Source organism: Molothrus aeneus, chromosome 10 (genome assembly GCF_037042795.1).
Source record: "Molothrus aeneus isolate 106 chromosome 10, BPBGC_Maene_1.0, whole genome shotgun sequence".
Taxonomy (NCBI): domain Eukaryota; kingdom Metazoa; phylum Chordata; class Aves; order Passeriformes; family Icteridae; genus Molothrus; species Molothrus aeneus.
The window spans coordinates 10,913,217-10,926,644 of NC_089655.1; the positions used below are offsets into that span (position 1 = coordinate 10,913,217).

The following is a 13,428-nucleotide window of genomic DNA, read 5'->3' on the forward strand; positions in this document are numbered from 1 at the left end:
GTGATGGCTAAAGGAGAGACTTCTGGCAATGTTCTGTTGCTGAAGCATGAAGGTCATGCTTCTTGAAATCTGGGGTCACACTTAAAGATATGTGGATGAAGAAGACAGAAGATGCATCCTGTTCTAATTTATAAGGGTTCTTTCTTAGATGAGAACACAGTGAGCTTTTCTGCTCTGTGTAGTTGAAAGAGGTGAAAAGTCTGCTTCTCTCCCTTGTCTCACTTTCTCTCTTAATTAGAGTTTTTGGAATTGCCCGAGCACTGAAATCTATTTTTACATATTTGAAATTGCTCGATAACTGTGTTTTTTTACTCAGCAGAATAATATGTTTCTTCTACAGATGTTTCAAGTACTCCACGGAGAAAAGCCACTCTATATCCAAGCAAATAACTGCGTAGAAGCCAGTGAGTGGATCGAGGCTCTCTGCCGGGTAACCAGGTGCAACCAGAGGAGGCTGAGCTTTTACCACCCCTCTGCTTTCCTGAACGGGAGCTGGCTGTGCTGCAAGGCCACGGCCGAGAGCACCGAGGGCTGCGCGCGCTGCACCGCGTAAGTGCAGCCTGCACACAGGGGAGCCAGGCTTCCCCTCTCGCTCTGCAGAGCACGGGCATCGGGCACTAACTACTGGGCTTCTCTCTTACTTCGTGTGCCACCCTGTGGCGGGAACCTGCTCAGCACAAATACCCTGTTTGAAAAGCACAAATACCCTTTTTCTGAGATCTCTTCATGCAGAATAATGGATTTAATTCAGATGCCAGGTTGAATGAAGAAATATGACACACCAGGAAGTTCAGCCTGGAAGTCTTCTCTCCTTAATGACTTTTTCTTGTTTTATACAACAGCTTCACATTCTTTAAAGGAGTGCCCTAAGAAAGCTAAATAATCTTGTATGTAGATTCTGACAAATCATTTGGGTTTTGTAGGTATATTAGAAAAATGAATAACATCTTAAAACGGTTTAATGTCTTTTTAGAAGCTGCTGATTTCTGAAAACAAAGAAATGCTGTGATTTCTTTTAAAAATAAATTTATCCTTAACTATGTAGGTTATATAAACTACATACTAAGTTTAGTGAAACTGTCTGTGAGTGATAAACATATTAAAAGTCTATGTGTAATGAAAAAGAATCTGTTTTTACTTGCTTTCTAGAATTATTGATTACTTGTCTTTGTTCACCTTTTAGAGATGTTCCTGCTGATACTCAAATTGAGATTGATGGAGACAGAGAGACAGAAAGAATTTACTCCCTTTTCACTATCAACAGGTCTAAACTACAGAAGTTGGAAGGTACTCAAATGATAATTAAGAAGAATTACACTGATATTCAGTTCTAGTTCTCTAGGCTAAGAATATAATTTTGAACAATTAACTGAATTGTTAATTGTTAATTCAATTAACAATTGAATTAACATTTCTATTATATTCACCTGAAAATAATAGAAAGTAGAGAAAGAGATAGAAGATAAAAATTCAAAGTGCCCTGGTGTCTGTTCTTCAGGCATTTCTTTACAATAGATATCAGGCATTGTTCTAATTGAATTTCCATATGTGTAATATTTTTAATAGTTTAAACTGCAACTGTAGGTGGTGCTTTTCTATGTTTGTTGTTCCTTTCCTCACTATGTGATGAATTATATTAGACATGGTTTTGCTGTAAGAAAGCACTGAGCTTCTCTTAATGTGAACAGGAGAGAGCTAGATGCTCAAGATGCTGAGCACAGCTAGCAGAAAATAAGCTATAGACTTGTAAATACATTTAATTTATACTGCCTCCTGCTTTTATCTTAATCCATTTTATGTATAAGCCAGAGTAACTTTTCATTTCCGAATGTTGGAGTTACCATTTGCATGGGAGTTAGATTTGGTTTTTAATTGTTGTAATTCTAAATGAGATGATTGTGGTGGTTTTTGCAGAGGCTTGTGGAAGTATAGCAGTCTATCAAGGTCCTCGGAAAGAACCAGATGATTATTCTAACTTCACCATAGAAGATTCTGTAGCCACTTTTCATACACTTCAGCAGATAATAGATATAGTAGAAAAGCTGGATGAATCACATGAAAAATACCAGAAGAAGAGATCATCTAGTGCCAAATATGGTAGTGAGTAAGTATCTTGTTTAACTTGGACGTTGATAAATGTGTATTTTGAAAAAAATAAATCATGGGGTGAGGCCAGACTTGTTGGGGTAGAGATAATGAAGGTAGAGTTAGACAACACAGACATGGAGAGAATAAGGTACATCATTTGTAGTAGTGCAGAAGTACCAAGTTATAGCAAACTGTCAAAATTTTACTTTTTGACAGAAACATATCTTTTTTACTTTTTGGCAGAAACATATCTTTTAGGTAGCATATTTACTGTTTGTATTTTACTTGCCATACTTGATGATAAATACTATTTCTTGTGAATGTAAAAAACTGTTCTTTGGAGTACATTGTTGTTCCAGAGCACATTCTTTAGTTCTCTTTAATCCTGGCTTATGCCTCTGGAGCACCACTAGCAAGTTTTTAGATTTCTCCTTTTTATCACTAAGGATTGATTGACCAGGAAAAATAGAAAAGCTTAAACCCTGATTTGGTTTGCTTAGGTTAGTGTTTGACACAAGTTGTTCAGAAAAATTGGCTGTGATTTAGAAGTCCCATGTGAAAGTAAATGAGGTTTTTGCAAATCACTAAATTTTGCAATTAATGGTAGAAATTGGGATTTTACTGCTTGATAAATCAAAATTGCATGATGAGAACTAGAAAGCAAATGTTAATCTTAAAAGTATTTACATATAATATTTTGGTTTTTTGCAGAGAAAATCCGATTGTTGGAAAAGTTTCCTAATCAAAACAAACTGGCCCACTTGGATGAAAAAAGAAACTGGAAATGTTGTAGTGTTTTGGTTTTTTGTTTGTTTTCTTTTTTTTAATTCATTATATGCATTTTTGCAAAATATTTAAGAATGAACATAAATACTAGTTGTGTTGACAATCTATTTAATATTTAAAAGAAAAATACCTTCTTGGAAATCCAGTTTTTAAGGTTTATTCTCATTTTGCTGAAAAACTTGAAGTTTCAGGTTCTTGAAATAACAGATGTGAATAAATCTGAAGGTTGTTTTGCCATTGTTTTCTTATTGGAAAGAACTTTCTAAACAAATAAGCTTTTTCATGGAAGAAAATCCACATTGCAAATGTTGGTTGGATTACATCTCAGTACATACACTGCAAACTTGCATGAGTTTACCATGAGTGCCTGCCCTGCTGATACGGATCTCGAAATAGAAATCCCAAGATCTTATGATGTGGAAAAGATCTGAAGCTTCACACTCAATGCATTTGACTTTTTTTTTTTCCTTGTATTAGGTATTGTCAGGACTTGATTTATCTCCAGTTGAAGTTCTACAGAACCATGCAGTATGCTGCAAATAATCTGGACAGCAGATACCAGTGTTAGTTGAGTTATTAAGTACTAAAGAAGAAATCAGGGAACTTACGTTGTACCTCTTGTTTACATTTGGAGTGAGTAATATATGGAGTGACATTAGACCACTATCTATTTTCTTTAGCATTTTTTAAGGTACATATTTTTACTTAATCTGAAAAGAAATGCAGGGTAGTAACATTCTTGTTAAATACGTTTGCCTTCAGATAGAAAAATTTAAGTGTGAACAGATTGTGGTTAAGTACTGATCAATTAACATCATCCCATGTATGATTTAACTTCTTCTTTTTATAAAAAGTAATAACTACATCCAGCTCAACTTTTGACTACAAATCTAATAAATAATCTCTATTATAATCACTCAAAGCACTTTAGATATCTGGACTATCCCAGATTATTTTTAGATACTTTGTAGTATCTGCTTGTTATGATCAGTTGAATGATCAACATTGTTTTGTCTTTAAACAATGCTTCAGTGAATATTTTTGTATCTTTAGTTACATAGATTCGTATTTGCCACTTAACACAATTTTAAACTGGCATTCCTGACTTCAGTAAGATTAATTTTTGCTCACTTTGTCTGAGAAGTTAGTTTTCTGCTGAGAAAAAGTATATGTATATAACCAGGAAGAAGCAAAGGTATTAGGTGGCAACTTTGCTTCATCAGTATTAAATACAATGGTACTCGTTGGAATATTATTTTTAATAAAAGTTGTATGTGGTACTTTTATTTTTAAAGCATTTTCTGTGGGGTCTTTTGTTGTTTTGTGGGGTATTTTTTAGTTTTGGTTTTGTTTGTTTTTCCAGTCACGATTTGGCCAAATTAATTAGGAATGTAACTTAGACTAGAAATCCACAATGCTTGAAACAGTAAGGTGTTGGAATTACCACACATTTTTATTATACTGTTGTAAGAAGGCTTTCTATAATGGAAGCAAGGTGGCAAGACAGGATTGAAATTTCTTTGGAATGAATGTAACTTGTTAAAATGACTTCATTTTAATACCAAGATATTTTAGAATATCTGGATTCAGTACTAGGACCAGCAACATCACAATCATTTCATCTCCTCAGCTGGTTTTGTGTTTTCCTTTTTTCACACATTTGATGTGTTCAACAGGACTTTTATTTGCCAACAGTTAAAAGTGAGGGAGAATACAGCAATGCAAATACATGTGTTTTGCCAAGGTCAAGATGAATTGCCATTGATCAAAAACTGCCATTAAACAAAGTTGAATGTGGTTGAGGGTCAGAATTAGGGTTTGTTGTATATGAATTAACCCTGCGGCAAACCCTCTTCCTTGGAGCCATTTTCTGTTGTTTTCAAATTAAAATTTATGAAAAGTTGAGTAGTATACTCTTGCAATGTTGGGGTTTTATAATATGCACTTTTTTTTTTTTTTGCTTTGGTACTGGAATATTGAGGAAAAAACCCCCAGAAGGCCATTGAATATTTGTGACCATTAAGATTTGATTTCTCATTTTATAATGTTTTAAAGTACAGTAGATGTTCTAGAATTTAATTAGGTACAAGTAGAATGATTAATAATAAAAGTTGCATTCATTTTGATTAGTCTAGAAAAGTGATGTTATTCAGTAATTAGTCCTGTTAGGATTGTAAAAGTTTTAATGTTATTATGATGATGTATTGTTGAATGTATTTTTATTTAAATTTTATTTTCTTATCAAGACATTAAAATGTTTTGTAACATTGCTTGAGAATAACTCAGAAATAAATGACAACAAACCTGAGATAAGCTGTGTGCTTCCTGTGAGGCCTGGCTGTTTAAAATGGTAGCGTTTAACTGAATGAATGGGGGTTACATACAGGACTTGGGTATAAAGAGAGAAACCTAATTGATGGTGGGGGCAGAAGCCACCAAAATTGACCCCAGATTTCAAAGAATCTCAGAATCACTAGGGTGGAAGATTCCTTCAAGATCATAGAGTCCAACCCATGCCCTAACCAACCCCCACCTGCCTACAGCCACCTTTCAGGAAGGTGTAGAGAGTGATAAGGAGACCCCTGCCTCTCCTTTTCTCCAGGCTGAGCACCCCCAGCTCCCTCAGTGGTTCCTCACAGGGCTTGTGTTCTTTTTTTCCCCATTCTGCAGCACACAATTGGCTTTAATTCTAGCTGAACAGTCCCTTGATGGGCCAAAAGGAACTTGGTTTGAGTTCTCATTTTTAGATATTCAATTTGGAATGTTTTCAGTGAATGAGATGAGCAAACACCCAGTCTGAAAAATGTGGTTTTTATTTACAATTAAAACCAGTAACAATGTACATAGGGAAACCCTCTGAAAGAGCTGTCGGGGGTTTGTGCCACTCTCCCATGTGTCACCCCCTTAATGTCATGTGTGGCTGCAGAGGACATATGAATTACAGACTGCCAGAACTACTTCTCAAAAATGGCTTGGAATTTTTCTTACACAGCTCTTTAGCTGATAAAATGGCAAGAAAATAATTTTTAGGTGGGAAGCTATCACTTTATTTCTGTAAGGCAGTATGGACAGAGTCAAAGGTGCCTGTGTCATATTTGCTCTACTTTCACTGCTAATGGAAGTGTGGTTTATATTTGACTTTGCATCATGTACAGCACATGTGATGGTTTGACAGCACTCAAACACAATTATAATCTGTCATAGTTTGCGCTTAGAACTGAAGAAGAATTGTGTCAGGGATACAAGGCAAATTGTATAAATCTAAGAACCCCAAAATTTCAACAGAATTTTCTTTTTTTTTTTTCTTTTTTTAATCTTTATTTAGAGATAGTAGACATTTTACGTAGCAGAAATTAAATGTACCTAATTTTTTTAGAAAATATTTTAACTTTCTAGGTTACATCTAGCCCCAGTAATTTGGAAGTGCCATGATGATTTTTTAAATGGACGGAAAAGAATGATGAGTTAAAGAAGTGGAGCTGGCAAAGGTAATTGAAGAGTGTAGATTGAGAGAAATGTGAATCAGCCAAGCTAAAAAGATCTTATTCACATGCTGTTTAATAGTGTTCAAGGTGCTTCTGAATTGATAGTTGAGTAATGTACATAGAATCGTTAATATAATTTTATTTTTTACTTTATTACCAAGGTGGCTAAACAGCACGCCACTGCCGAACTGTTTTGCTTATTCTGTGAGCAGTCTTAGGAAATGTGTTGATTTGGAGGATTGGGGTGTCTCCCCATTCTCAAGGCAGCCCAGGCCATTGGTGAAGTTGCGATTGGTTCACGTGCACGCTGCATACGAGAACATCCTTCATGAGCAACGCCAGCTTAGCACCTCCTAGGTGTCCTGCTGAAACATAAGAAGTGTTTGAAGGCTCTGTGAAGGCGTTCGGGGTGCTGGCAGGGGCTCCTGCCCCGCGGGCCCTTCCCGCGCCGCCTCCGGGCCGTTGCCGCTGCCCGCGCCGCGGGCGGGGCTGCGCTGCTGCCGCTGCCGCCGGAGGGTGGCGCTGCCGCCCGCGCGGCCGCCGCGTCCCCGCCCCTCCGCCATGGCCGATGTGGAGGACGGGGACGAGCCCGGCGCCCCCCACTCGCTGTCGGGCTCCGCGGGCTCCAAGGCGGGCGCCCCCGACAAGATGTTCTCGCTGAAGAAGTGGAACGCGGTGGCCATGTGGAGCTGGGACGTGGAGTGCGACACCTGCGCCATTTGCAGGGTGCAGGTCATGGGTAAGCGCCGGCCGGGCCGCCATGGCCGCGGGGCGGGGGGCCTGGGCCGGGCCTGGGGCCGTGCCCGCCGGCCCGGGCACGGCGGGCGCGGGGCAGAGACGCGGTTTCCGGCAGACGGGGGGGGCTGATCCCTCCCGCCTCCGCTTCCTCCTCCGCGCCTTCCCAGAGGAGGAGGAGAAGGAGGAGGGCCCCGCGGGGGCCGGGCCGCCGCACTCCAGGGGCCACACGCGGCCCCGTCGGGCAGCGAGTGCCCCCTGGCCGGCCGGGCCGCGCTCCCTGCGCGCCTCACGCTGGGCCTGGGCCCCGCTGGGCTGCTCCGTGACGGGCCCGTCAGTGCAGGGCCGCCCTCGTCGTGAGGGCTGACGCTCGTCTGAGGGCAAATCCCGCAAGCACCTATTCACAGCCGGGCTGAACCGAGTGCTGCTGCGTGCGTGGGGCTGCTGTTCATGGGATGGGTTTTGTTAAGGGGTTTTTATTAAGGTTTTTCTTACGAACCAGTTACGGATGTACGTATAAATTCATTTTTCAAATATGTTAAACCAGGTGTTTTACACAATCTTTACAAGCGTGATAACTGGTGCAGTTTAATAAAATGTACTGAGAAATCTATTGAGTAAGGGGTTAATTTACTTGCTTTTGAAATCCAGAGACTGATCGAAAGCACCTTCATTGTTGACTCATATTACTGTTTTCTGACATCTTTGTTAAGTATGGTATTTATCTTGGTTCTTCGAAAACTGTTTAAATTCTTCCTTTCCTGTGTGTACATATCCCATTTTTACTCTTGGGCTGAGTCATCCTCAGTGTAAGTGTCCTCTCACCTGGGTGTGCAACGCTTCGGCACCAAAAAGGACCCAAGATCCCCTCCAGAGCACCTTGCTTTTGTAGGGCCAGGAACCATGATACTGAAATGAAGTCAGCATTTGATTTGACAGAAATGAGGCAAAATAAGCAATTCTGTCACTTCTCATAAATGTTTTTGCTGGGAAGCTTCTGTGGAACAGAGGAGGCAAAAGGGTGTACAAGAGAAAAAAAGGGGAAGCGCAGGCTGAAGTGGTAGGAAATTGTTCTTTTACATAAGTGTGTTTTGAAGATTATTTGCTTTTTTATGGTAAACAGAGACCACTCTGGAAATATGAAATTGGCTTCATTTTCTGTGTAAACCATAATTTAAAAAACGTATTTATCCCCATTGTAAGCTAGGCTGTTACAGGACACTATTAAAAAAAATCTTAAATTAACAAAATCTTACCCAGAGCTATTATAAAAGTTAAAAAAAAAAAAAGTCTTATTTTTTCATAGCTAGACCAAGGGAGTACTTTTAATCTTAAAACTAGAAAAAAAAACCTGAAAAAATCTAGTAACCGTTTTTTGGGAACAAACCACATTGTTAGAATGTGAAACTTGATCATTTCTGACTTCAGTTTAGCAATTTCGCATTGACCCTGCCAGAGCGGGTCTGGCTCCTGTAGAGCCACTGCGTCTGCAGTAACCTCAGGTGGGAGGCAGTGCCAGGCTGAGACTGGCACTTGTTGAAGGTTAGTTTGACTTTTGCAGGGAATGAGGTGTTTAGCTGGCTCCATTTCTGCTTTAACTCCTTGAACCAATGTGGCCTTAGATGCACAAGGGAAAGAGAGGAAAATGCAGGTGTTAGCTGGGAAGCGCAGGATTGCAGCTGGACTGGCCTTGCTGTCTTTATTTCAGTCTGACCCCCTTGGGGTTTTAAGGTAGGAGTGGTGACAAGTTACTTTGGTGTGGTGGCAGTGATTTCTGGCCTTGGCTCTCTGTGCTGAAAACTGCAGCTCTAGGGCTCCATAGGGCAGTTGATTTATTGTGACTTTCTGCTGTGACCCCAGATCACTGGGCTCCCACACAGCATGGTACAAGCTGAAGCACTTCAGCTGAATCTTCCCAGCACCTTGGCCCTCAACTGCTGTTGAAATATAAATTATAGGGACAGGCAACAGGAAAGTTTTGCTTTTATCTCAGTGAAGAAAGGGCAGCTGTTTTAGAGTTCTGTCCTCTTTGTTCTCTATTACCTGAGAAAAGGAGTGATGTCTGGGCAGATCAATCTAAAATAGAAATACTGGCCCTATCTGGCAGAGACTGCAAAAATACTCAAATGTTAATTTCTGTAGTACATTATAGTTTTGTCTTCTGGGAGAATATGGTCCAAACAGTGACATGTAAGCCAGATCCAACTTGCAGGACTCTTGTTTAAACTAGTTCCTTTTCTTTGGAGGAGGTGAAGATGTGTTTGCTCACATAACAGTTGAACACTTTCTGTTGTGGGGATTCGTGCACTTGTGTCTGTGGCAGCCCATGTTGGGGCAAAGGAGAAGCAAAGGTGTTTTTCCACTGTATTGTGTGGCACAGTGGGAAGCCTGGAAGTTGTCACTCTTGTGTCTTACTGAGTCCTGGAGCTGCCATCCAGTCCTAAAGCCACAGACTGGAATGCATAAAGATGATAAATATTTTTAATGAGATATCGTTCTGTATTTATTAAAATATATTATCAAATGTACCACTATATTCGTATGTTTGTGACTCCTGTGAAAATTAGATGCAGGTACTTGTTAAGGGAAGCTACTATAAAAAGTAGTAGGTGGTGGGAGGTGTGATGAGAGATGCACAGCCTAAAAAATCAAAATTGTGAATGACTTCCGTAAAAGGAAATGCTGACATCTGAAAAACAAAGTCCTGTAATTAGGGTTTGGCTTTGTGCTTGCTCTGGTCTTAATATGCCTGAGTGCCTTGGCACAAATCTGCGGGCTTTTATATCTACAAAATGGAGAAGGCTTTTTTTCAGCAAAAGTTATGAAAATACCAAAGCAATGGAAAATAAACAAAACATGCTGGAGAGTTCAGAGTCCTTCTGATCTCTTTCAGATATATATTTCATTGTCATTTGCACAGTTTTAGAATTGAAGGGGGCTATTTAATGTTAAAGAGCTGAACTAGACATCAAAACTTGAGATTTTTACTTCTGTAAATTTGTATTAGAATTTATATTTTCCTCTGACAAACCTATTCTTAAGATGGAATCCTGAGAATCAAATTGAGTTTGTTCTTGTTTACTTTTAGATGCCTGTCTTAGATGTCAAGCTGAAAACAAACAAGAAGATTGTGTTGGTATGTAGTGACTTCATTCGCTTGTTTTTCAATTGAAGCTTCTCTCAGTATGGTGCATTTTAAGGTTTGAAGGGAATACTGATTTTATTAATGCTCAAAAGTAAACTGGTGTTTTGTTCTACATTGTATCATCTTTCTACATTAGTAATACTTTATGCTTATTTTTGAGCATTTAAAAAAATCAGTTTTCATATCAGCTGTGCTGTAAAACAAAACAGCTTCCAATTTCCTGTCAACACATACACAACTAAGAGGTTTAGGTTTCTTTATTGTGAGCATATTTGAGATCATAATGTACATTTTTGAAGTGGGTAGGAAAAAGCTGCCTTTTTTTTCAGAGGTGCATGCCAGAAAGCACAATGGTTGTACAAATAAAAATCCTCTGTTCTGAAATAAATGTGTGTCTGAGATAGAAAGTGGTATTTTTACCACTCATAATTCAGAGATAATGGAGGCAATGACTTGGTCGTTCACTTTTCATTTTCAAAAGTGGAATCACTTCAGTTTAAGCATAATCATACTTTCAGTGCCAATGTATGCAAAAGAAGGTCTTAATTCTGAGTGTTTAAATTGGAAATAGTGAAAATTATCTCAAAGAATTTGCTTTAAACCTTTAAGACAACTTTTAAAGCAGTGGTAAACCTTTCCATGCTGTTGAGCTTTGTGTTTTGAAGTGTATTCTCTTAAAAAGAGCCACTGGGGTTTTTTGATGATTGTTTTAATGTGAATAGGGTATTCCTGTTCAAGATATCTTAATTGGCTTGCTAAGTATTTAAGATAGACAGGAAAAAGTATAATTTACAGCACTCCTTTGATTGGTACCCTTGTGCTCTTGTGAGGAAAACGTGAGCTAATAAGGAAAAAAAGCAAAGTTCTAAAACATTATTCAGGAGTAAATGGATAACAAAACCAATTTTTGTAGTGTTGGAACAACTGTAGCCTGCGAATAACTCATGTTGTAAAGTCCCATTTTAAGACTATATACTGTGTGACACGTGCCTCTCTGCTATCATAAATTTCAATTCAAACAGTGCCTTTCATATGAGAATCTGGTGATACGCTCTAGTGTGATAGTGAGTCAGTGGTGCATTGGCCTTTATGTTGATACTGGGGAAGATAAAGGGAAAAACTTGAATAGTTGCACTTATTTCCTGGGCAGAACACATCCCTAAATGTGCTTAAACAGCACAAAACCTGGTCACTTTATACGAGAAGGTGAGAATATATGCATTTCTTTTTTTAATATTTGGAAAGAAGTAAAAGGCTTGATGGTGGAACTCACTATCATCAGAATGATCATAATAATCCAATCTCAGTGGATAAATCAGTGATGACCTGTTTTGTCTGAAGTTTCCAGTGGTTATAAATTTGAGAGTGATAGTTTGAATCTTGCTGTAGGAGTTGCTTGAACAGCTGAGTGTGACTGGAATATGTTCTTTCTTCTCTTTCAGTGGTTTGGGGAGAGTGCAATCATTCCTTCCACAATTGCTGCATGTCCTTGTGGGTGAAACAGAATAATCGCTGTCCCCTCTGCCAGCAGGACTGGGTAGTCCAGAGAATAGGCAAATAAAATCTGGAAGGATTTCTTTCTGTTGCACTTATTGGAATGGTGTGTGTGTTATGCCCTATGCTGATGCAGAACAGAAGGTGTCCATCAGGACATGACTGGGTTTGCTTGCTCCAAGAGCAGGGTGGGTTTGGTGCAGGCCTCTGGCTGCTCAAGGTGCAGTCCATGGGCAGGCTCACTGCAGGGGTTCACAATTCAAACAGGAGATGCTACTTCAACAAATGTATCTGCTATGGTTAGAGTGTTCTCTCAGATCAGAGCATAGAAACTTAGTGGTGCAGATTATACCCTAAACACAGAGCATTTAATCTTTTTCCATTGATAAATGAATTCAATTGAAAGGGTCACCTTACCTGGTCTGATACACTGCATAGTTTACTGCCAGGATAAAGCAAATGTTTCCTAAATACTATTGTATGCAAAAACACAGTCAGTGTGTTTTTTAAGAAACTATTCTGAGTTTTAATCTAAAATTGACAGTGTGTAAAACATTTGCTATGTGCTTTTTCCATGACACTCTATTAAACATTTCTAATTTAGGGTTTCTTTGTGACTTTCGTTTTCTTGTATCTCTACATCTGTTGCTCTATTATATTCTATACATGATTTCTACAACCATAACATTAAAATTTAACCATGTTAATTAATTTTTTTTTTTGTATTTCTGTTAGTGATCATGGAGACATGTATTTTTAATCCAAAGATTTTTTGTACAAAGCCATGTATTTGATATCAGTTAACTAGAGGTGTAGACAATCATGCTGGTTAGCCGATTAATATAGGAAACAAACAAAAGTGATAATTTAAATAACCCAAGAAAAAGAGGCATTAATTAAATCTAGGGAAAAATGGTAAATTGTGATTTCATGAGAATTTGGTTAATAGAAATTTCTTTATTATCTTTTTATTGGTCATAGTGTTTTGGAAGCATTTTTTCATTTTTGTGGAAATCCTGAATATATCATCATCTTTGAATTTTTTCTTTCAGCTGTTAAAGTGCTTGCCTCTAACTTTGTCTTTTCCCTAAATACCTAAATTATTATGAATCTGAATATATGCTGTGGGATTTTTAAAATATATGTAACAGAGAGGTAGAATTATTGCTTTCAATCTGTAACAAATTCAGGCTTAATAAAATGGTCAATCAATATGGGTGAAATTGAAGCAATATATTATGATTGTTTACTTCAAAATTATCATCTTTAATGTTTAATATGTTTCTCAGTAGATGTGTTTCTATCTAATTCTAAGTGCATTTAAAGAGGTTTATCTTCACTATATAAACTAGTTCCAATATCTGTGTTATCAAGCATATTGCAGAGTTTACTGTGGTTTTGTTTAATATTGTAATCTTGGTTTTTAAGATGTTGTGATTTTTTTAAATGTAGCTTTTGTTTAATTACACACTGAGATAAAAAAATCCTGAGTCACTGTTACACTGTATCACATCAGTTGTTACTATGCCAGATGATGTCTGTCTTAAAACAAATGTAAAATATATTAACAGTAGTAATTAAGTGCCTCTAGCATTTACATTGTTGTGGAGTATTTCTGTTTGTGTAAAAGTATTCCCAAAATTCTTGCTAAAAAAAGGAATCAGAGTGGACATGAAAATAAATTTTAGCTGTCGC

The 13,428-nt window shown here is 38.2% G+C and overlaps 2 protein-coding genes across 3 annotated transcripts in view; both read left to right on the forward strand.

Annotated features, from left to right (window-relative positions):
- RASA2 (RAS p21 protein activator 2) overlaps positions 1-5,187 on the forward strand; it is a 45,234-nt gene extending 40,047 nt beyond the window's left edge. Inside the window, exons 21-24 of the mRNA XM_066556756.1 lie at positions 341-549; positions 1,184-1,287; positions 1,915-2,104; positions 2,800-5,187. Coding sequence (XP_066412853.1) covers positions 341-549; positions 1,184-1,287; positions 1,915-2,104; positions 2,800-2,830 — 534 coding nt within the window. The 3' untranslated portion in view covers positions 2,831-5,187. The remainder of the gene's footprint in view (positions 1-340; positions 550-1,183; positions 1,288-1,914; positions 2,105-2,799) is intronic.
- A 1,722-nt stretch (positions 5,188-6,909) lies between these two features.
- Positions 6,910-11,827, forward strand: RNF7 (ring finger protein 7). Of its 2 annotated transcripts, none has more exons than XM_066556326.1 (3): positions 6,910-7,098; positions 10,183-10,230; positions 11,682-11,827. In XM_066556326.1, the coding sequence occupies exons 1-3, from the start codon at positions 6,921-6,923 to the stop codon at positions 11,798-11,800; spliced, it is 345 nt and encodes a 114-aa protein (XP_066412423.1). In that variant the 5' UTR covers positions 6,910-6,920; the 3' UTR covers positions 11,801-11,827. The 2 variants fall into 2 exon arrangements, with proteins under 2 accessions (XP_066412423.1, XP_066412425.1); XM_066556328.1 differs by having other exon boundaries at positions 6,910-7,091.
- Positions 11,828-13,428: the final 1,601 nt, after the last annotated feature.

Coding starts and splice junctions, on each gene's coding strand:
- RNF7 (XM_066556326.1), top strand. CDS start 6,921: ATGGCCGATGTGGAGGACGGGGACGAGCCCGGCGCCCCCCACTCGCTG. Junction 7,099..10,182: donor TTGCAGGGTGCAGGTCATGG/GTAAGCGCCGGC, acceptor GTTTACTTTTAG/ATGCCTGTCTTAGATGTCAA. Junction 10,231..11,681: donor CAAACAAGAAGATTGTGTTG/GTATGTAGTGAC, acceptor CTTCTCTTTCAG/TGGTTTGGGGAGAGTGCAAT.